The following is a 24,940-nucleotide window of genomic DNA, read 5'->3' as shown; positions in this document are numbered from 1 at the left end:
AACATTAGTCGAACTCCTCCCCTTATTCCTTTTACCATTGCTTTTGTATTTGACATCAAAAGTGATTAGGCCTTTCAATTCCTGGGCACCTTTGAATCTTGTCTTCTTGCATTCGAAATCTGACACCATCCTTCTAGCTTGTTGACTACTATCGATTTGCTTTAGAAGTTCCAGAGCCTTCTCTTCGTGCCCCTGCAAATCTCCCCCAAGAATTTTGCTTATCTTGATCATGTTTTGATGTACCCATTCTGTTGCCTCCATCTCTTTTTCAAGAAAGGATTGTTGTTGTTGAATGAGCAAAGGTTCAGCCTCTTCAATTTCCCAGTTATCTCTCAGAGTAAGTGAATTCTCCCCTGCCTGAAACGTCTCGCTATCTTCGCCAATTTTGTCTTCAACATCCTTTTTGTGGATTGTTGCTTCTCCAAACCCTTCTTGTTGTCCGAGCTCCCCAATTTCCATCCCCTTTGTGTTCGTTACTATCTCTATAGAAGAAATAACGACTCTTTCACCCTGTGTGTTTGCATGCGTGGAAGACTGTTCTAGAAGAAAGATATCCAGTGCTACGGTCCTTCTGTCATCTGCCTTTTCTTCCCATTGAGAATGTTGAATGCCATTGAAAATTAAAAGCTCAGCTAAATCAGGCCCATCTTCCCCTTTAGTAATATTCACAGACTTGGGCTCTGTGTGTGTGGGGGGTGGGGGGGGGGGGGGGGGGGGGGGCAATTTTACAGTTTCATTTAAAATTCTCACAAGCTGGTCACGTGCTACTGCTGCATCAGAACCTCTAGCTATTTGACAACTGCACACTACGTGCTTTCCCCAGTTCAAATCCCTAAAATTCTGGGATTTTCTTATGTTACAAGTCAGATTCTCTTTTGTCCAGCGGTCACTATTGCGACTTGCAACCTCGACTGTCTCTTCTGCAATCTCTTCTCTGACAGCTCCGGTGGTGGCTTCCGATGGAGTTTCAACCCTAGTTTTGACTTCTGCCCATATCGGGATATGATAAGACAATCCCTCTCGAACTATTGTCACTTCTCTTGGAAGATCTCTGCCATCATTGGATACCAAGATTCTTGCCCATTTGAGATGGTTTTTCAACTCTGTCTCTTCTTCCGTAGCAACCCATCCTCCACATAGATCTCCTATTTCTTGGAAAACTCTCTTGGACCAGAGATTAAGAGGAACACCAACTGCTTTGATCCAAGTGTTCTTGACTGAAACAGAGTCTGACAAACACCCCACCATGGGGCTCCACCATTCCAGTAGGAACCTGGATTTTTTCCAGTTCCATTGGCCTTGAAGAATCTTCTCAGCCATGAACCTATTAGGAACTCGAATAGAAATAGACCGCCATTCATCTCATAAATATTGACCCCAATTACCGAATTCCAGTTGATTGATGTCCACCTTCTCACATCGGCAAGGCGGGTTTCTCATCTGCTTCTTCTCCACAACACCCTACTAAGCATCTTTTTAACAACCCATCATCCTTGGAGCCAGTGGAATCACTGATATCAATGTTTCCCTTCTTCGTTCTCACTTCTGCTTCTCTGAGACTCTTGGATTGCCATTTGCTTTGTTGTACTGCCTTAGCAAAAGGGTAGTTGACTTCAGTGCGTCTTGAAGGAACTATTATACCCGTCTTTGGAGAGCATTTAATAAACCTTTCTATCTTAAATGCAATTTCACACCAACCAGCATTCAATGCTATTTCAGGGATAATAATGACAGATCTCCCATCTCCATTTAAGGATAAAATACTCATGTATCTCCCATGCTCGTTATATTTTCTGGTACAAAAATGTTCTGAGCCCTGGTCTGAGGTTTTCCATCTTCTTACTGTGTTCTTCTGATCTTTCGAGGCCTCTTTTAGAACGGAGCAAATCCATTCCATGATCTTGCTGCTGATGGAAGATCTTCTCATCATATTACGGCTTTTTTCCACGCATTCATACCAAATGGGACTGTCAGTAACCCATTTAGTAATGTCGAAGGATTTAAATCCAGCATTGAAGTAGATCCTATGATCCCCCATATCTGGCCAGCAAACACTAACTTAGCTGAGAAGGAAGAAAGAAATGGCTGTGTAAGCCTCCACAGAAGGTGGTAACTTAGGTTTGGAAGACAAAGGAAAGTTTTTCCGGCTATTCAAGTCCATTTTTAGTTAACCAATTCATAACAGTTAAACACAAGATAAACCAATAAATAGTCATGCCATAAATTAATAGCGTAAATGCGGAAGTTCTAACTATTACATCCCCAAAATCCGAAAGTCACCGTACAAGGAATCTAATCCAAAACATGTCTAAGGAATGTATACTATCTGAAATAAATAACCATCAATGTCTGGAATGGAAATAGACATTAGAAAAAGAAGATCTTCGGGCGGCCTGGCATGGATAAAAACTCACCCTCAATCTATCAGCAAATGGCCTCAACGCTAAATATGAGGTCGGGTAGCAGTCTCTAGATCACAATCCGCACTCAAAAGAATGCAGCAAGGTAGTATCAGTACAAACACTATGTACCGGTAGATATCATAGGCCGACTAAGATTAGTATCAAGCATGACTCATAAAATCAATAAAATAGACAGACCAGTTAACAACACATAATCAAATAGCCCACAACAAGTCAACCAATGATATTAACAATCAGTCACCCAATGATATCAAAATCAAGTCAACAGAAGCAAAGAACGGAAATAAGTCTACCAACAACATTCTCAATACTCAGTCACTAAGGCACCGTATAAGGTTTCATGTTTCTCTTGGCTGGTAGCAAGAGAAGCATGTCTCACCCAGGAAAACTTAAGGAGAAGGGGTTTTCATCTATGTACTAGATGTGTTCTGTGTGATGCAGCCAGAGAAAGTAACTCACATTTATTTATACATTGTCCTTTCACTATACAATTGTGGCAATTTTTCCTGAACATGGTAGGACTAAGTTGGACTATGCCGGCGAACAGCTGTGAGTTATTGAAGTGCTGGAACTATAATGGGGGAGCAGTAAGACAAAAGAGTTGGTGGAAACTTGTCCCAGCAGTTATTTGGTGGATAATTTGGAAGGAGAGGAACAATAGAGTTTTTGAAGACAAATGTAATTCTGTGCAGAAAATTAAGATGAATTGTGTCATTTTGTTTCACTTTTGGTATAAAGAAAACTACGTAGAAGAGGCTGAATCACTAGTTGATATGATAGGTTCCTTGTGAAGCAGTAGTCTGCAGCATGGTGGGGTGTTTTTTTTAATTTTGTATGGCTGCACTGTCATGGTGCAGGTTTAATATATATATATATATAAATATACATGTTACCAGTCTCAAAAAAAAAAAACTTAGTCACTGACCACTCGCGTACATACATGCTAATTGGTGTCATTGCCCAATAGTCATGACCTGTAGGGGACCCATGGTGTCCATGTACCCTCATTCCGGATTCACTCCTTGGACCTGAGTTCACAACTAGGCCACATCCTCATCCCCGGTCAAATGTGCCTGTTCATACATGTAGGTCACATCCTCACCCCCGATCAAATGTGCCTTTTCATATCTATACATATTTATTGTCTCATCGCCTTCAATAATTGATTTATCAATTTGTACCTCAATTTCACTAAGAAGATCATATTAACTTCTCCCCACAAATATCATCAACCTATAGTTCACAACATATCGAATGGCGGCACTAAGCCCACATAATCACTCAATCAATAGCATATAGGAATTTCAACCACACACATTATGCTTGAAGACTAGACATGCTTTCTCCTATCAATTTCACAACACATACAACCAACTAATCAAAGTCTAACTCAAGTAGACCGTAACCTACCTCAACTGCAGAGTTGAAACAATGCAGATTACTCCGCTATAGCCTTTCCTTTCCGTAATGTCTTGGAATGCTCAAAGTCTAGCAATTAAGATGCAAAAAAAGTCACAATCACTCTAGTGAACAATATCAATACAATGAACACCCTTCCACCTTACTTCTTTTCTAATGGGTGAATGATTACTAGGCGTAAATCATCCTAACATTGGCCTTAACGACCACGAACTATCAATTTACAAGGCTATTGAATCAAATTATCTCTTATCAGCAGTTTCTATGGTCAAGCTATCATCTTTATGAAACCCTAAGTCTCAATTCACTTAGTTCATGTCTCTAATGGTTCAATTCTTGATTAGAAAGTGATAACCCAAGCCTTTTGGTGATAAAACAATAATATTCATAACCAACCAACTATTGAAAGTCTATTAAGTTTCTTTTTTTTTTTTATCAAGAAAGTCTATTAAGTTCTAGGGTTACTATTCTCAATTCACCATTGTAGACCCAAAAAAGGGATGATAACCATAGAGATGAAAGCGTAATGATGGAAGGAACGGTTGAGGCTTACCTCTCAAGGATATTCTTGCCCTAGCTTAGAATTTCGCCCTAGGTGCTTGTTGGGAATTGTTTTGGAGTTTTATGAATAAAGAATTCGGAACTAAGTGTTTAAAAATCGGGATTCTGTCCCTGTCGACCGCTGCGGCGGTCCAACCGTCGCTGCAGCGGTCCTGCTATAGCGGGTAAGTGCCCGCTGTAGCGGACCACACCAAAATCGTCCCTCCGCTGCGGCGAGCCTGGTTCTGCTGCAGCGGCCTCACTATAGTGGTCCAGTGCCCATCATAGCGGACAACCCATTTCCCAGTTGACCGCGGCGGCGAGCGGCCCGCCGCTAGAGCGGCCCGCCGCAGCGGTACCCCTGAGCTAGTAGGCTCGCAAATTTTTCACAATTTTTCACTCTACCATGCAACACTTTGTCCGAGGCCTCACAAACAAAAACCAAACATGCACATTAATGTAAAAACATCATGCAGACTCACCCATGGCCTCAGAATTCCCAACAGAGGTCTAATTTCCTACGTCACCCCCCAATGGACTCAACACAACCAAACAATAATCACAAACAAGTCAAGTTTTCAGTTCTTAGACTTCTACATTAGAGTTTCTATTAGCTCGTTCTACCCTTGGAAAGGTTCTATTTGGTCGGGTGATCCTAGATTTTCCATAACGACCGGGAGGGTCGTTACAGAGTACCCATAAATTGTATACAAAATAACCCAAAGTACATATGTAGCCTCTAGGACAACCAAATGAAATAAATACCCGGGATGCAACTGACTGTGCAAAAGAATTAAGTAAACTAGGCCTTCGGGGTTCACCAAAAGCATGGATGGAGGGATGAACTCTAGCTCGTGTGCCTGTCACGTGGAGCTCATGTCCTTGGGCGTGAATTTCCAACCCCCTTGGGCGAGATTTGCAACTCTTTTGGGGCTCCATGTGGGCCCCAATCTTCCTCCTCTTGGGCTTGGACTTGGACCATGAAATATGTGTAGCACTTAGCCCATTCTTCCCCGCAATTCTTGGACTCATTCTTGGGCTCTTCTTCCATGGTAAGCATCTTCTTGATTTCCCATTGAAGCCCAACAACCTTGGCTTGCAACTCCTTAGCTTGAGACCTTGATGATTGTCCTCTTTGGACTTCTATAGATTCATCCTTGCCCATGGAGCTATCTAGTATCACCTACCTTGGTTCACAAACCAATTCTACTATATCAATAGGTTATTAATGTCTTCTGATAATTGCAATACCCAATTTTAATGTTCCCAACACTATTCATCATCATCCTATCCAAACCCAACAACTCCAATAAATACCAACTTTTGGGGTTCATTTGATGCTCCGATTTAATCATTTTCTACTCATAAATATATTTTATATACTTAAAATAAGCATCATAAATGAACTGTTATCTCTTGAGATCAAGCCCTAAAAATTCAACTTTGGGGTGTTTTGGTGATTCTTGAAAAATTTGAGAAATCAATGTTTTTGGATGTTATATACTTATATTTAGCATTTGTTGAGTAACATCTACCGGAAATAGCATTAAATGCTTACCTTAATGGGTGTATTAAATGCTAGGCAAGATCCCTTCCAAAAAGCTTTAAAAATTCCTTCAAACGTCTTCACATTTTCTTTCCCCGATAGCCCAGGTATCGGTATCTATAGACGGCGGGGGGGGGGGGGGGGGTCCTCGCTTTACGAGGTCCTATGCCTTGCTTGGGTCAGGCCCCTCTTGCGGCGTAAGGCCATTGCGAGACTGGCTGGCCTGCCCAGGCCCAGTCCTCACGATTGGCTCGCAATGACACAAACTTCTATGTATCTTGTTTTCTCTTGGAAGTTGGCTAACCTAGCTTCCCCGCGACGTGAGGCCATTGGAAAACTAGGCACCTGGCTAGGCCCAATTTTCGTGGTAGTCTTGTGTCGGAGCTTAGTGTCTTGTCTCGTGCACTTGCATACTTGGCTAGGACACCCTCTCTCACGATGGGTAACCATTGTGAAAGGGCCCTAGAACTTGACTTCTTCTCCAACTTCAATCTTTGATCTTTCCTTGTTGTTTTATCGATTTAAGTCACTTCCGGACCCTACCATACATACACTCATGTCCGGAAGACTTCACCATAGTCATGTGAATTCGCTTACACCTCGGAAACACTTTAACCAATCCGTTAAGGTCATAATTGGTCTTAATTAACGTTAAAAAAATTTACGGGGCTTTACAGTGAAGGCTGCCGTTGCTGGTGTACTAGTCTTCATTCAGAGGCAGAGGAAAGAAGTTCCTATTAAGTGATGACATATAAATCACAAGTGTTTGTAATAGAATTTTCTCTTAAGATTGTCTTTTGAATACTTTCTACTATTGACGTGTTGTTAACTTCTGCTTGAAATTGTTTCCCTCATATGATCTTTCTTCAATTGGTTCGACCGTTGGAGTCACAAAATTATCACCCAAAGATAGAAGTCGCGTCAACTGGGATACAAATCCTCATGGTAGCTTGATATTGTATTAGAGCATGAACTTCCTATCAATGAAACATAACATTAACTAAACCAACTGTATCAACCTTATTTTAGTAACCAGGAAGTTAAGGTTGGTTGTCAAAGTTTTCCCATACTGTTGCTAGTAGAGGAGTAAGATGAAACTTGACGCTGACTTCTCAATCTGTTATACCCTAATTGCATTGTTTTGTTGTCAGGTACCTCCAGAAGACAAAACTTCATGCAGATGTAGACGCGTATCACTTTTTCAATACATATTTTTACCAGAAGCTCAAAGAGGCTGTACTGACCAAGGTATTATCTTCCCTCTGAGCTAAAAGTTTTCCATGCAAGTTTAACTAATAAATTTTGGTACTCTAAGAGTCTAAGACTAGTAATCTTTTAGAATTTCCAGATTAATAACTATGTTACATCAACTTGGTTACCAAGTATAGATCGGATACTGCTGTGAAAGTATCTAGTATGGAACGTGTAGGTCCTTTGCTAATTTTTAGTGTATTTCTGAAAATTCTATGCGGGTAGCCATGGGGTACACGTTGACACGGGTACATCAAGACAAACAAAAGTTTTATGTGTTATAGATCAATACTGAATTTGGTAGATCTATCCCAAAAGTACTGAGCCGTGTTTGCTGCTTCTTTTTAATGAGACAAACGTGGAGAAGAGAGCATCGACCTCGTCTTTATTTGTTTTTTCTTAAAAGATTAGATATTTAAGGTAAAAGGCACTTAGACTCTTAAACGCTGATTGATTTTTGGTGTGTTGTCTCTCTTAATATTTCTTGTCTTGATATTATCTGTGTTGAAGTATGCGACCATCTCATAACTGTTAGAGAGAGCAAACTTTTACTTAATTAATTATGTGTTAACATACCTTTCATATGCGGGCCTAATTCTTTTTCATGGGCCAAACACATGGAAATTCTTCTGATAATGCGTGGCGGTGAGATTTGAACCCAGGATTTTTGTCTATTCTGATACCATGTTGAAGTGTACACGGCCATCTCATTTAAAAGCTTAAGCTTTAAAATAAACACACTTCTATTTAGTTACTTATATCTATGTATGCTGTATGGATGTCTGAAGACAAAATGTAAAGTAGCAGATGACTATGTCATTATTTCTTAATTTTCTGATGGAATATATCCTGAATACTCAGGAACTATTCGATACTATTTTTATTTTATTTCCTAGTTCTTGCAGTGAGTCACATGTATCAGTAAATCTGAATCTAGTTCCTAATTCTCTACAGCAGAATGAAAAGGAAGCTTCATTTGTCAGACTAAGAAGGTGGTGGAAAGGGGTGAATATATTTGAGAAAGCCTATATATTTCTTCCCATACATGAAGAGTAAGTTGTGTTGTTTCTTCCATGGTGTTGATTTACAAAGATTTAATTTAAGTATGCTATATTTGGAGCTTTTTTACTTGGCTTGTTTGTATTAGTATCTTATACTTACTATGCATATCATTTAGGATCAGTTAGAGTGATTCATTCCTTGTAATCATGTAATTAGATTGATTGTGTTCTTTACTTAGGACATGTACTGTACTATTTAACCCCAATTAGTTGAGGGAGTAACATACAGTGAGTTTTATCTCAAATTCTCTTCTCTCACATGGAACCCGTGCACTTAGTAAGGAAATAGTAATCGTTGAAGAGAAATCCCGTTGCTGAGCAATTTTTCTGCAACTCAGCACTGTTCCGAGGTTTCTTTGCTTTTCAGGAGTACTATGCATATACCAGTACCACCAGTAGAATAGAAACCCTCGTGCGACCCCACCCAAGTAATTCAGCTGCTGTAGGGTGTTCACGCGTCCTCACGCACCATTACCTAAATCAGATCTCTGGCATCATATGCCTCACGTGCTGGCACGAATAGTATTTTCCAGGCCACTTTCTTCACACAGTAGTAGAGTAGCCTTTTGATTCTGATCTCACCCCATCCAATCTCCACTAGTTCTTTGTTGACTGCGATCTTTTTCTTCGACTATGTTTCCCCCGACTTCGTCACTGTCCAGCTTACTTTACACCAATTTTTGGGCATCCTGGAGGTCAACCCACCATTTATTTGAGACCCTCCATTATTTGAGATCTATTTTAAGAGCTTTTCCGGCAAACAGACCACTTTTCTGGCAATTCTTTACGGTAAACAGACCACTCTTGCTAGTATCAGTTCCTTCTAACTTCTGATTTGGGCAAAATTATGATCAACAGATTAATCTCCTTTTATGAGTACATTTCTTCATTTACTTGGCTTTTATTGAAAAATGCCACTTGGAATGGATCTTTATGTCTAAAAGAACCATGGGATTTTGCAATGTGGATCAAGTTATAACCGAAGAACCTTTGATAGGTAGCGCAAACTAGTTGGTCTTCTGCTATTCAATAATGGTGCAAATGTCCGGGAGTTCAGGATAACTTAGTTAAACAGGCTAAGGATATTGATTGAAGGAGAATAGGATAAGATGGATGCTCAATTGTGTAACCTTTTATGAAAGTCGATTGACTCAAAGTCAATGCCTTTGAATCGTCCATTCCAGACTTGTTTTGCAGTTTGGGACAAGGCCCGTGCTTTATATACAAACATCTTTCGCTTTTATAATTTGATCTCTTGGTTGACTAACCTTGAAAAGTAGGATTTGGATATGTCTACCTATCCTGGACTGGTTCAGGCAATTATCGAAGAGTTGAAGAGTTTATTGAGTTGATGCTCGATATTGTTAGTATTGGCTGATTGTTGGAGCACTGTGAGAAGAAGTTCTAACACTTGTTGGGATTCTGTTTGATCTGTGACTCAATGCATGACTAAATATTGGTTAGTCCTATTGTTCCTATAGTATATCATCTGCTATCTTAGATTATTGAGGCTTACTGCACCACCTACTGTTCTACTCACTCATATAGTGAAATCAACAGCCTCTTCTGCCTTAGCATCTTAGATTGAGAATCAGAATGGAGGTCGTTTTGGAAAAAATAGGCCGAAATGTAGCTTGTCATAAAATTGGTCATGTTTGAGATCTGGCAGGCTCAGGGAATTAAAAGAGAATTGAAGAAGATATGGAGGACAATTCCCATCTGTATATTGTGGACTCTTTGGTTGGAAAGAAATAAGGCATGCTTCAAGGAAAGATGGTGCAGATTCCTAGAGTCAAGAACAAATGCATCAAAAATCTATTCTTTTGGTGTTCCAATAGTACTCTAGATAGGATGGATCATTATTTGGATTTTCTATATTCCTTAGGGGGTAATATTTAGTGTGATGATCTATGGATGGATAAAAGGGTTTAAAACCCAAATTAATAGGGGTGAAGACATGGAAATTACACACTTATTGTATGCTGATGACTGTTTGGTGTTTTGTGAGGCTAAGGTTGAACAAATCAGACACCTTAGGGCAATATTGACCATCTTTGAAGCCATCTCAGGTCTCCATGTTAACTGGAACAAGAGCTTCTTATATCCAGTGAATCAGGTGACTGATCTACAGTTTCTGGCAATTAACTTGGGCTGTCAAACTGAGTCACTGCCCACAAAGTACTTGGGAATGCCTCTGGGTGCTAACCACAAGACACAAGAGATATGGAATGATGTGTTAGAAAGGTGCGAAAAGAAATTGACAAGATGGAAGAGTCAATGTTTATCTCTTGGGGGTAGACTGACTTTGATAAATTCAGTCTTAGATGCCTTAGCTACTTACATGACGTCTTTGCTTCCTATTCCTACGGGCATAGAGAAGAAGATTAACAAAGTAAGAAGGGAATTTTTGTGGCATGGTAACAAAGACAAGAAAGGTTATAACTTAGTGGAGTGGGAGATTGTGACGCTCAGCAAGCAACATGGAGGCATGGGGATTAAGAATCTCAGACTTCATAACCAGAGTCCACTCCAGAAGTGGGTGTGGAGGTTTTGCAAGGAAGTCAGATCTCTCTGGAGGAAATACATAGCTCAAAAATATGGTTTGTTGAATCAGTGGACAACAAATGAAGTAAATACTACTTATGGATGCAGTGTTTGGAATACTATTAGGAGAATGTAGAATGACTGCAGTGAAAATTTTAGCATAAAGGTGGGGGATGGGAGAAAAACTTCCTTCTGGGAAGATCATTGGATTGGGCACTGTAATCTCAAAACTTTATTCCAGGACTTACACATTCTCAGTCTCTAAAAAAATGACAAAATATCCCAAATGTGGAATCTTTTGTTTAGAAGGGCACTAAATGATTGGGAAATAGGGAGAGTCACAGATTTGCTTTTGGTACTCAATTCCTTCATAGGAACCACTAATGTTCCAGATAAACCAGTTTGGAAACTATGCAGCAAAGGGAATTTCACTGTTAAATCAGTTTATTGGGAGAAGAACGAGGTAGTAAATCCATCTCTGGTTTGGCCATGAAAACTTATTTGGAAAGTTAAAATTCCATATAAGGTTTCTACTTTTGTTTGGTTAGTTTTGAAGCAGGCTTGTCTAACACAAGAGGCTCTACAAAGAAGAGGTCTTCAGATATGCTCAAGATGCCTACTTTGTGGGAAAGATGTAGAAACAAATGAGCATTTATTCCTACATTGTCAGATAACTGCATATCTGTGGCACATGTTCTTTTGTATCCTAGGGGTGAAGTGGGTGTTACTGAGATCAACTCTAGAACTCCTATGCAACTGGAAAGAAATTGGAAGAAGGAAGGCAAAGGAAGATTGGTGGCAGTCCATTCCAGCTTGTATTTGGTGGTCAATTTGGAAGGAAAGAAACTCAAGACAATTTGAAGATAAAGCTAACTCCATCCAAATAGGTAAAATGAAGTGTCTTAGTCTCTTTTATTTTTGGTGTAAACAAGATATAGTGGGGGAAGTCGGTGATTTGGTAGATTTTCTAGGCAATGTATAAATTGTAACTAGCATCATTACCTCCTGGCCACTGTTTTTGGTGGCTTTACCTGTAAAGTTTCACATCAGCATAAAAATGCTGATACTTTTGGATGGAATACGAATGTTACCTTATTCAAAATAAAATATGTAGTGTGACTGATGTTAGTTATGTAGTTCTGCTTGGTCCTTTGCGTATGTACCAGCTTGGTACAAGATTAATAAAAGACTTTACTTATCAAAAAAAAAAAGAAAAGAAATGCTCATGTTGCTCAAGCTGAGCCCAGTGGTAACCCAACTAATTTCACATTTTCCTTATTTGAGGCAAAGTACAATGATTTCAGTATTAGGCAAGTAAGCATGCATCTTTACAAGTAGCTTCAGTTGCTCTGAGCAATACTCTTCTTGTTAGTATCTCATAGTCCACCACCCTTGGTCCTTGGGTCATTGGCTCAAGCATTTCTGAGGGCATTTCTAATATCTTTTGTCTACCATTACGTATTCTCAGTCCTCTCCAACTATCATCTTAGCTAGTGGATCTCTGACCACAGCGACTGGAGTTGGTCAAGCCTATCCTTTACCCCCTTAACTCTGAATTTTATGATTTCATTTTATGCCCTGGTTGTTATTTTAACCTTATATCAGTCAGTTGTTTGTCTAGTAATCCAAACTGTTCAAGATTCATTCTTTAATGACTGTTGTTATACATGAGCATAATACAGGAAAGATTATTGGCGCAAGGTGTAAGTCGCATGGACTTTATTAACCCACCTCTCCGTATTACACTACAGCTTGTTCAGCCTCCTATTCTCCAGATTAGTTCATAGACGGTTGAGACATTCTAGTTTATCCAAACTTCAAAAGTTGGTACGTAGTTTGTTCAATTTATGTACACTAGAATGTGAGTCATGTCAACTCGAGAAGCACACCCGAACTGTGTTTCCTCCTAGTACAAATAATCGTGCAAAGTCTCCTTTTCATTTAGTTCTTTCTGATGTTTCAGGTCCTAATCGAGTTAGTTCAACATTGGGTTCTAAGTACTTTGTTAGTTTCATTGATAATTACTTGAGATGTACTTGAGTTTCTTGATGGTGAACGTTTGAGTTATTTTCTATATTTCAAACTTTCTGTGTTGAAATACAAAATCAGTTCGGTGTTTCTATTCGCACTTCCTGCAGTGATAATGCATTTGAATATCTATCCTCTCAATTTCAATAGTTTATGACTACCCACGAGATTATTCATCAGATTTCTTGCGCTTACAGTGCACAATAAATTGGCATACCAAAGAGAAAATTGGCATCTCGTTGAAACTGTGCCCATCCTTCTTATACAGGCACATGTTCTATTGCGTCTCTAGGGGATGCAATACTCTCATATCTTGCTTTCTAATTAGTCGTATGCCTTCCTCTGCCATCCAAAATCAAGTCCCACACTTAGTTTTGTTTATTCTCTCCTCCACATCATGTCTTTGGAGCACGTGTTGCCCATAACTTCACTTCAAGAAAAGGCAATTAGCTTCTCGAACTCTTAAAGCTATGTTTTTTGAACTCTTAAAGCTATGTTTTTCTAACTCTTCAAAAATGTTGACCGGTAAGTGTCAAATCCTCCAAAAGTAATGCTTTTTCGGAGGATACTATACGGGTGAGGCATAATTTTTGGATAGCCTGAGCAATATAGCTATTAAGTGTCTATTTCTTGGATATTCAAGTGTACGGAAGGGATATTGGTTCTACTCACCCTGACTTCCGGTGGTACTTTATATCCACTAATGTTACTTTCTTTGAAACTCAACCTTACTTTGCACCCTCTTCTTTTGAACACCTAGACGTTTATGAGATTTTACCAGTTCCATCTTTTGTACTTTATATCCCCTAATGTTACTTTCTTTGAAACTCAACCTTACTCTGCACCCTGTTCTTTTGAACACCTAGACGTTTATGAGATTTTACCAGTTCCATCTTTTAGGATCCGCCATCGTCTCTTTTTACTCCACCTTCTACATCTCCAACTCCAACAACTCGACTTCCACCATTCTTGACTTATCATTGTTGTTCGCGCTCTTTATCCAGTCTAGACACCAAATTCTTTGCATGCGTGGGCTTGTCTCCATAGTCCTTTATTGCTACTCGAAAAGGTATGCTTTATACTCGTAACCCTAACCCTAACCCTAACTATACCTTTTTTTAATCATCGTTCGTCACCTGCATATTATGCCTTTTTATCTTTACTGTCATTTGTTTCTATTCCTAAGCCTACAGGTGAAACTCTTTCTCATCCATGTTGGCGAGAAGCTATGATTGAGTAGATGCCTACTTGACACTCCTGATCTACCATCGGTTGTTGATGGGTATACACTATGAATTTGTCCATCATTTGATCTGCTAAACACGCCATTTGCTGCCAAGGTTATACATACCGACTATGGTGAATTGGTGATGCCTTCTCTCCCGTGGCCAAGATTGCTTTAGTCCATCTCTTTTTTCTTACTGTTATTCGTCATTGCAATTCTTATCTGTTAGATATTAAAAATGCCTTTCTTCATGGGGATCTCGAAAACTAGGCATACATGGAACAATGCTCAGGGGAGTCCAGTAAAACACATGGTGTGTAGCCTACGTCAATCACTTTTTAGTCTGAAGAAGTACCTCGAGCACGGTTCGAAAAAATTTAACACAGTTAAATTAAGAATTTGGCATGATTCGCATTGAAACTGAACATTCTGTTTTGCTCAAGATTTGTACATGTATTTGGTTGTTTATGTTGATGATATAGTCATCACCGGTAATGAAGGAGAAGGTATTACCAAATTGGAAATACTTTGCAGTGGTTCGTAATGTTATTCCATAGACTTACATTCTGAGTGGTTGATACTTCATTGCCGTGTACCATTCACTTACTTAATTCTGATAAGTTATACCTATATAGTGACTGAGCAAACATTTGATTGTTGCAACATAAATTAGGTAGTATCTTTATGAATGTTGTCTTATGACTAGTGGGATAAGTGATCCTTGTAAATAAAGCAAGTGTATGCCTAGAAAATAACAAAGATGGGTTGTTCATATCTTTGCATTCTCAACTTATTGGCTCTCCCTGTAACTACTTCACATAGTAGCAGTCTCTACGATCCTAGGGGACACTAATTATTTATCGGCTAAATGTTGGGATTGAGGCGTAGATGTAACTGGTGGCTAAAGTTGCCTCAAGCCATCCATTTTTGGAAATAAATAAAATTACCAAGTTTTAACATCTCTATCATCCAATTTAAATACCAGTTCATACAAAGATAACAAAAAAACCTATCATAAGTCTAAAGAGCTGACAAATCCAAGAATCTATCATAAGATTAAGGAGCTAATAAAATCCAAAAAAGAGTCTGGGTTATATGCGGGGGTAAGGTTAACCCAGCTAAAAAGAGTAGTCAGGCATCTGTCCTTGAGATTGGTGCTGGCAGTTGCAGTACCATCAAAACATCTTTGGTTCCTTTCCAACCATAAGCACCACAAGATGCAAGCAGGAACCATAGACCAGATTCTTCTGATCGCCTTCCCAACTTTCCAAGAACTCCAACAGACAAAAACTTCCCTGACAGTGCAAGGTATAGCCCATTGCAAACCAAACAAAGGAGAGGAACATATTCTACACATCTGTAGCAACTGGACAGTGTAAGAACAGGTGGTTAATGGACTCAGAAGTGCAATGGCACATGTAACATCTATTAGCGAGATGAAATTTCCTTTTCATGAGATTGTCCAGAGTCAAACAAGCTCCTTTTAGAGTGACCCAGCAAAAACAGGAGACTTCAGGTGGTAATTTGGTTTTCCAAATGAGCTTCCAAGGCCATTGGTCAATCAGGTCCTTGTTGGAGCTCAGAAGCAGGTAACCTTCTTTGACAGAGTAACCTTCTCCATCATCCAATTTCGACCACCTTAAATATGCTAGAATACCATCCTTGTTGGTTTCAAATTAAAAAGCTTGTCCACCTGCTAAATAAATTTTTGTTGTCTTCTCATTTTGCTCATCTATTTCTAATTTCTTTGACCTTGTTCAGGTTATCGTACCTTTGCTTTCTGGATAAAAATGCACATGGCCCATCAGTTAATAAATTACTTGACCACATCATAACCTTCATCACGTCAATACAAAACACAATGCTGAAAATCTCATTTATGAAGTCCTCGTGTGCCCACACACACGACTTGAAGTCTTGGTTTTGATGTCACGTTTTTTCTGTGTGCCCCACGTGGTAGGTATCTGTTTAGGTTCGACTAGAGCTGTAAAAGGCAAAACACATAGAGAAGAGTCAAAGTGTAATTTAGCATCGGGAGCTGCAAGGAAAGCCACTAATGGAGAAAAAATAAAAAAATATATATGATGCAATCAAATGAATTTTTGGAGAAAGTATTTAAAAATTACTATGAGGCAAACTATATGATGTAAAAATCATGTCCGTCAAGCGCCCAAAGGTGTGGCCTAGTGGTTAATGAAGTGAGTTGAGAACTATGAGGTCTAAACCCACTAGGTGGTTCTACCTGTCCTTGCGTTGGTGGACAGAGTACTTGGTACCTGTTGCTGGTGGGAGGTATCCTGTGGAATTAGTCGAGGTGCACACTAGCAGGCCTGGACACCACAGTTATTTAAAAATAATCATGTCCATTAAGTTAAAATAATTTGAATTTCTGCTGTAGATTAAAAAAAAACAATTTTTAGTGTTCACTGACTACTTTCTTAAAACAAATCTCTAATTTCTTATTTCTAATCACTAACAAATTAATTCGTAATGTTTCCTCTAAAACTAGTAGGTCACTTTGCAGCTGTAACTATTTTATAGTGTCGCCCTCTTAAAAATAGAGCTCATGGGTGATAAGTCACTTATCGTAGCACCTTGGTATTTGCACTTTAGCGTCACCTAATGAGACGAAGCGCCTTCCTTGAGGGGTGCTTCTATCTATGCTTAGATTATCCAGTTCCAGCAAAAGACTATTAAGGGACAGTATGAAGTCCAATCAATCTGCTTCAACAAACAATAAATGGTCACCTCAGTTTCACCTAGCTTCAAGGTTTAAGCATGCCTCAAGTAAGCCTTTAGCGAAACTAGGTCTGGTGTGCGCGGGGGTTCTCCGTCGTCATATCAACTGATCGACCTAGGTAGGAGCTCTGTATCAAGACAGACAGGCTGGTGACAATCTCATTCTCAAAATCTTCTCTACTTGCCCACAGGCACGAGCTAAAGTCACCACTTCGCAGTTTGCACCTACGAGGTTTCTATCTTGGGTGGTTGTACTTGTCAGCAGCTACATCTCAATCCATGTAGCTGCTACATCAGCAGGTCAACCAGCCTAATCCAATCCATGTACGTTGACCAGTTCAGCCGGTAGTCCTTGTTAGCGAACATGTCTAGTCATTGCTCACGCACCCCCTCTCCCCCCCCCCCCCCCCCCCCCCCCCAACACAAAAAAAAAGGAGAAAATTGTTTGAGTTTTTCGACGATGTCATTCTTTTTGCTGTCGGATTTTGGTTAGATTCAGACCGGAGACGATTATGGCAAATTTTAAATATAACCTGAACACTCTAGTTTAAAGGAGTGTCAGCATACAACAAACTACTGAATTTTTGTAAGGTAATTAGGAAACTACTTTTTTGATGAGGTATAATAGTTTTATTGACGATGGAAAGAAAACTCCATACAAGTGGTAAATTCTGGAGCTTTATTTAAATTGTTCACTAAGAATCTTTATTTTTTCTCAAAATGAAATAATAATAATAAAAAGAAACTTAGAGATCCTTCCTGTTGGTAGTTGGCAGAGGGGTTCATTGACTTTGCTTCAAATTAATTTTTTATCGGTTAAGGTGCATTCAAGGTAGCTCTTTGTCCTCTCACACTATTTTTATTGAGCTGCTATTGATGTCCTTGTGTTGGTTCTTCTCCTTTGTAGTCTTCATTGGAGCTTGGTTATAATTTGCATACCAGATAAAGAAGACCAACTGGGACCAATTTTACTTCACTTGGATTCATTAGGGCTCCATTCCAGCGAGTCCCTTTTCGCTACCATAAGAAAGTAAGTTGAACTCTGTCATTAGCTGTAAAATAATGTGATATCCATGCTACGGAATTTACTTCTTGTAAATTGTAGTCTTGATTCGGCGTTGTTATAGTTAACGACTGCAGCTACTTCTTCTTGTTTCTGATTTGCCGTAACTATTGTCATGATTATACTGCTTATGCCAGTACCATTTTGACATTATTTCTGAACATTGGCGTTGTATAAGCTATAACTTGACTATTTGAAACTTCTTGTGCTATATTGATCTTGTTTATGATATGCTTAAATATGGGAACAAATAATTAATTAAAGCATGAATTGTAACAGCTTTAGAACTAAAGGGGCATAAAATTTTATTAGAAGTCTATGAGCTTTTCTGTCTTTGTTGGCTTTAGCTCAAATCTTATTTTTCCCCTTTTCTTTCTCCAATCAACATTGACAAGCTGCAATTTGATCTTTTATTTTACTTAGTTTACTGTCATCATTCTTGTGCTGGACAGAAATGAACTTTATCAGGCTAGTCAAATTGCATGGGGAAATTAGTGACAGTTGGGAGGTTTGGTGGGAAAGATACCAATACCAGATGGTAATTCTCGAATGGCTACGTCCGTGCTAATTCATTTCCATTCAATATGCCCAAGGGAGAAAATAGTTTGCTGTTGAGATCTGGAATGCCTGTAGGCGACTGAAAAGTCATTATTGCTTACTAACTTATGCCTTGTTGGAGTGAGAGATTGGCAGGGTTGAGAAGTCTGGTCGTTCTTTCAGATTTTCGTACCTTGGATATCTATATATTGTTTGGATGTTTTCTACTGAGGCTCTTTGGTCATTTTATAATGTTGTAGCTTCAGCAACAACATAACCAGTGTAATCCACAAGTGGGGTCTTGGGAGGATAGAGTATACGCAGACCTTACCCCCTACCTTGGGAGATAGAGAGGCTGTTCCGATAGACCAACGTTGTAGCTTCACAATCTGAATATTAAGATCTTGGAGATTTTACTCTATTATAACCAATTTTCTCTTTTAACTTGCGGTACGATAACATTTTGAACTGGAAGCTTCTTAAACCTGGAGATTCTTTCCTGCAGATTTTTGGTACAAGAATGGAAATTCTTAAGACAAGGGGAAGTGCCAGCTCTTCCTATTTCAGACAAAATCTGGGAAAATCTTCCACGAAGAATAAATGAAAACATCATTCCGGTATTCTTTCATTTGAAACTTATTGCATGAAGCAACTCTGTGAAATTCTTTTCATACTAGAATTTCTTGTCTGTTCAAATACCTTGTGATATGTCAGTTTGGTTTTGCATCATATAGGATGTGTGCTTTTGTTTTTGGAAATCATTTTCTCATGACCTGGGGCAAGGTTTGGAGTTTGTGGATAATTCTTTTAAGCTATATTTGATGTATATACCATTTGCAGATTGTGTGAAAAGAAGTGGTTTCTCTACTGCAGTGAAAAATATCAATGGTGGTTGTTTATTTTGATAAAAATCTTCTGTTTTATGGGTTTAGGTTGTCTTAAAATTCCAAATTCTTACTACACGGGTTTAGTTTTTCCTTTGTTTCCCTCTCTTTTCCGTGTTTTTCTTGGTTAAAAAGGATATCCTAATAAAACTTATCGTCAACCTGGGGGAGGGGAGTCGAAAACATTGGTTCAGTTTTGGGTATTCCATTTGAGAACTTTATGAAACCTATAGAAGCAAATTTATACATATTTCATGACTATGTCTGGAAGCTCATGGCAACCGCTTTTCTTGCACTTTTCTGGTAACAGGTCCCACAACAAAGAAATGAGTATGACTGCGGTCTCTTTGTTCTTTTCTTTATGGAGCGTTTCATTGAACAAGTTCACGGAAGGCTTAAAAAGAAGGATTTCACGATGGTATAACTTGTGTTTTACGTATAGCTTTCTCCAATTTTTTGGTTCTTGCATAATTGCATCAGTCCTTATTTTAAACTAATCCTATTCTCAGTTTGGACGAAGGTGGTTCAAACCTGAAGAAGCCTCTTGTTTGAGGATGAAAATCCGCTGCATACTCAAGATAGAATTCAAGAATGCGAGTGAGGATTGATATTTTTGGGATCGCTACTGTGCACAAGTAACTGCTCCTGCTTAAAGCATTCCACTAATAGGTTTTTAGCATAGACAAGGAAATCACCAAAGCTCATGAAATGCCTGCTGTGGGTAGCAAGTCGGATGCTGTCAGTCACACACCTTTGTTCATTAGAGATTATGGAACTGCTCTATGTATCCCCACTGTAAAGCGAGGTTACTCACCAAAATCCGGGAAGGAGAAATTGAACATCCATCCATAAACAGGCAGAAGGTTTAGGAGAACTGATATTGGCCATCCGATGGGAAGGAGAAATACACTAGACTTCCCCGGCCAACAGATACATTGTACAGAAGTTTTAATTGAACATCCACCAAGGGGAAAAAGCAGAAGATTTGGGTGAATCAATATGTCACATCTGCTGGAGCGAGTAACCCTTAAAACCAGAGGCCGCGGCAATGTAATGTAACATTTCAAAGATGGAAGGTCTCGTGTATCACCAATATTTTCCCCTCCACTTGTGGCAGTTTTCCTTCTACTAAAAACAGTTTCACATGTAAATTTTGCATTGAATGAAGCGAACGTAACGTCAAAGCTTCAGCTGAATGAAGCAACACATTTTCACCTACTTTTGGATCACGCAAGCAATTTTTACTGCTTCATCTTCTCACTTGATAATTTATCAAATGAGCCAATTTAGTTAAGTCTTGCGGATCCAGTCTTTTTTCATATAAGTTCTGTGGCTCTTTCTTTTCACCTCAGGAATTATTTATAGAAGAAAAGAAAACTGGTTTATCTGAACTATGCAAGAACACTACTTGAATTCTTTTATTTACCGACACTGATAGCTTAAAACCAGTTTTGATTATCTAATAGAACATTCCTTTTTAGAGAAGAGCTTTTTTGCTGATGTAATGATAATGAAAGGATTTGAGTAAACCAATCATTCCGAAATAAGTATATTAGAGATGAGCAGTAATAATCGAGCCGCTGCACATATGCAGGCAAGCAAGACTATAGACATTAGTCCATTACATGCCGGGTTGAACATTATCAGATTCCCATTTAAAATGTGTCCAAAAGGTACAGCTTAAGTTGCTGGGCACATGTTATTTGCAAACCAAGAAGCTAAAAAGAATGATTTCTACAAAAAATTAAAAGAATGGTCCTAAACATATATACAAGCTTCACTGACCAAAGCCAATCTATTTTACATTATGATCTTTTGATCTTGTCAAGCAAATACAACCATTTTGTGCAACTTCAGATGAGTCGATTGCTTCCAACATCAGCACCGCTTCCTGCATTTCTGGCCTCTTTTTTGGGTTTGCATTCCAACATTGCTTCATTATATTGGCAAGTGCACTTGGGCAAGAGTTTGGTATTTCTGGCCTTAGACTGTACAATTTGAAGAATTAAATTAGTGGTTGCTATTATTTTATAGTTAGTTGTGGCATGGAAAACCATGGATAAAACTTGAAAATTGAAAACATACCTTGTAGATTGTTGGAGATGTCTGAGAAAGAGAAATTTGGCTAGGATACGCAATTGAATAACAGTATATCTCCCACAAGCAAATTCCAAAACTATAGATGTCACATTTATGATCATACGGTAGACCAGCAAGAACCTGCATACATACAAAAGAAAAGCAAGAACAATCAGAATAATATCATTTGTAAACAGAGATTTTTTTTTTTCCTTTTTGTAGATAAAGTTTGAAAAAAAAAAACATAGTAAAGCTATCACCGGTCCATATTATTTATGGTTTTAACAATTTCAATTTATTTTAAAATATTTAATATTTTAGAAAAACAAAAAGAATTTATTACTTTTGTTTTCAAATTCACACTTACTGCATCAATTAGTGAAATGGTAATTAAGTGAGATGTTTATATAGATATTCTTATAATTAAGGATATTAAATATCTTTCTTAAGGGATGCAAAAATATTAAAAAAAAAAATAGTATGGACTGGAGATAGGGATAATCACGTTAGTTTATTATCTTTTGACTGACTAAGGAAAAAAATAGAGAAAAATGCATAATAACATACCTCAGGAGCCATGTATCCCACGGTGCCAGTTTGAGCAGTCATGTCAATAGGACATGAAGTCTCAACTCGAGAAATTCCAAAGTCTATTATTTTCACTCTTCCTTCCTTGTCCACAAGTAGATTCCCAGTCTTGACATCTCTATGAACAATTTTCTTAGAGTGAAGGTAACTCAACCTACACAAATGGATAAAGAGAACATGAGGTTGGGAACGAAGTTCATAATGTTAATACTCCCTTTGTCCCGATTTATGTGATACTTTTCGATTTTCGAGATTCAAACTTCTTAATTTTGACCTTTCATTTGGACAAATAATCTTTTAGCGATTCAAATTATATTTACATATTTGGAGACTAAGGAAAAAGTATTATAAGTTACAATAATTAATAATTCAAAATATTTAAAAGGCATATGAAAAAATTGTGGTTAAAACTTAATTTATTTGAGTCTTGAAATTCGAGTGTCGTCAAATAAATTCGAACGGAGGGAGTATTATATACCGAAATAGAAATCAAGATATGGATAGTGTTACTTACCCTCTTGCAACATATAATGCTAGTTGAATTACAGACTTCAATGGCAACCTTTTGATACTGTGTTTTAAGAGATGTGATGTAAGAGTTCCTCCAGAGACATATTCAACCACGATGCAATATCTTCAGCATAACCAAATGATTGTTTTCTCAATGAATGATTTTTCGCATCAGAATTCCATGGGGTCATCAAGCGATTAGTCAGCTCAATCCATTTTTCTGTCCAACGTTTACCACTTGTAGATTTGGGTTTAACTTTGGGCAACCTCTTCGAAGCTCCGATTATCTGAAGAAAAAGGGTTTGACATTTGCTAGGTAATGCATCCAACAGAATACTATATAAAAACTTTCCTATACATGACTGACTATGTAATTTTGTTTTTACACTATATCAGTTAACTAAAAGATAACTATAGGTAAACCATTCATATTAAGTAAAATTAGTGACATGAAAATAAAGCAGGTTACCAAATGAAATTATATAAGAGAAAATAAAATACAAATGAAGAAATATAGGAATCAAAGAAATTTGAGTAACATATACCTTTGCGATGTTTGGGTGATCTGGCTTGTACCATATAGAAACTTCTTGCGTGAAAGCCTTTGTTACTACAGCCCTTCTCTTTTCATTGCTCATATCAAGTATTTTAACTGCATGATTCGAAAATTAAAATGTCAGTAAATTCTTCCAACTGAAATTAGAGGAAACAATTGTATAGGAAAAAAAAAACAATTTTAGGGTTTTTAGTGGAACATCAAGATGAACTAATTGAGGACAAAGCTTATTACTTAATTAGTTTGTCGATTGCTCTTTCAATTTGGCTGCATAATTTCATAGATTGTTTCTGTATCCTAGGAGAACATATACAAAAAATAGTAAAACAAAGAGAGAATATTATTGGAATCTATGAGGGTTTTGGTATGTAGATTGGAAGTAGAGACGTGGAAGAATCGAATGGTATATTTTAGGGTTTGGTATATTCCCTATAGCCTATATAACAAAGACGAAAGATAAACAAAAACCAAATTATTAGGGTTAGGTTAATTTAGGGATCGTTCACAACTTAACATAGTAAGCAATGAATTCCCTTTTTCATTTATGCTAAGTAATTTCTAGTCAAAAATTTACTAGTACAACGTATTGCTAAATCTTTGAAAGCTCTATAAACCTAACCGTAATAATATTACAAGAACCAAAGTAGTTAGGTTAGTCGGATAAAAAAGAGACAAAGCAAGTATATGTAGGGTTTATCACACAATAGAATCAAGTAGTATATGAAAAAAAAAACACCATAGAATATATATAATAAATTGTAGAATTTGTCCATGTATAAACTACCATGCAATATACTCAAATGCATAATATATATAAAGGTAACGTACCTGCAATTTCTTTACCATCATAAAAACCTTTGTAAACTGATCCATATGCTCCTTGACCAATAAGGTTGTTGACTTTAAGCTTCTTGTTGGGATCCAATTCCCATTCTTTACTGTTGATGACTTCGATTTTCGACTCTTCACAACACTTGTGACCGCTAAACATTCGATCTAAAACCCTCTCAAGCTGTTCGTCCATTCTTCTCACATCAATCTCTGCTCTAATTCTTGTTTTCGCCATTTGGATAGGACAAAAAAGTAATTGTTTTGGGCGGAGAAGAGAAAGAAGAAAACCTTTCTAGGTTTTTGATGTTATTCGGAGTTACTTCTTTCTAAAAGATATTTTGGCAGTACACTTTCTGTTCTTTTGCAAGTATATATAGTTTTGTATAGCTATCAAAATCAAAGTTGGAAGTGGAAAGGATCGGAAAAAAGGAAACTTGTGGAAAAGTGGATATTTAGAATTAAACTACTGGTAAATTTACCCGTGTAATAAACATAAGTAAATTTTTAAAACATTTGCAGGCTTATATATAATGAATTCAGATACTACCTCTCTTTTTGTGAGAATGAAAAGGCCTAAAAATAGCACATATTAATGTTGATCCATAAAATTGCTTTACGTAGGACATATACTTCTATGTAATTTATAGTTAATTATATTTAATGAAGCTTATTGGAATTTTATCTAATTGAGAAAAGAAATATTTTAAAAATTAAAAAAAAAAATCATCTTAAAACTGTTAATTACACAAAACACATTTAAATTACTATTAGATATATTTGAGAAGATGAAATTCTATATAAATAACTTTTGGATTAGCAACAAAAATCATCAGGGGAACACCACCTCTTACCCTTGCAACACAAATTTCAAGACATGTGTGCCAAATTGTTGTTCTTGGAGGTATTATTTTGTGTTGTAAATAAACAAAGCAAAATACAAAATAAGAAACAAAAGGTATTTATATATTAGTAAATAATTTTAAAAATTACAATAAAACATAGAGATGGATTGGAAAGAAAATAGGCGAAGATTACCGTGATGAAAGCTTCATCATTCATATTCGTACTTATTTTTTCACGACAATGTGAGCCTTTCTCATGTCTTCCGTGATTTTC

General features: G+C 37.7%; 1 protein-coding gene and 1 pseudogene across 12 annotated transcripts in view; one reads left to right on the top strand and one right to left on the bottom strand.

The window, feature by feature from the left end:
• LOC132615930 (ubiquitin-like-specific protease 1D) overlaps nucleotides 1–20,651 on the top strand; it is a 39,806-nt gene extending 19,155 nt beyond the window's left edge. For 8 of the 12 annotated variants that reach the window (XM_060330527.1, XM_060330526.1, XM_060330532.1 and 5 more), the window contains 6 exons: nucleotides 7,080–7,176; nucleotides 8,134–8,231; nucleotides 17,684–17,806; nucleotides 18,882–18,993; nucleotides 19,571–19,678; nucleotides 19,770–20,651. In XM_060330527.1, the coding sequence (XP_060186510.1) occupies nucleotides 7,080–7,176; nucleotides 8,134–8,231; nucleotides 17,684–17,806; nucleotides 18,882–18,993; nucleotides 19,571–19,678; nucleotides 19,770–19,868 (637 nt within the window). In that variant the 3' untranslated portion in view covers nucleotides 19,869–20,651. The remainder of the gene's footprint in view (nucleotides 1–7,079; nucleotides 7,177–8,133; nucleotides 8,232–17,683; nucleotides 17,807–18,881; nucleotides 18,994–19,570; nucleotides 19,679–19,769) is intronic. The other 4 variants (XM_060330528.1, XM_060330533.1, XM_060330530.1 and 1 more) reach the window with 3 other exon arrangements.
• Nucleotides 20,652–20,894: 243 nt separating this feature from the next.
• On the bottom strand, nucleotides 20,895–24,150 carry LOC132615430 (serine/threonine-protein kinase STY13-like; annotated as a pseudogene).
• Between the last annotated feature and the right edge of the window lie 790 nt (nucleotides 24,151–24,940).

This window comes from Lycium barbarum, chromosome 10, assembly GCF_019175385.1.
Source record: "Lycium barbarum isolate Lr01 chromosome 10, ASM1917538v2, whole genome shotgun sequence".
Classification (NCBI taxonomy): Eukaryota; Viridiplantae; Streptophyta; class Magnoliopsida; order Solanales; family Solanaceae; genus Lycium; species Lycium barbarum.
Note: the sequence above shows the minus strand (reverse complement) of the source record. Positions and strands in the feature narration are given on the sequence as shown.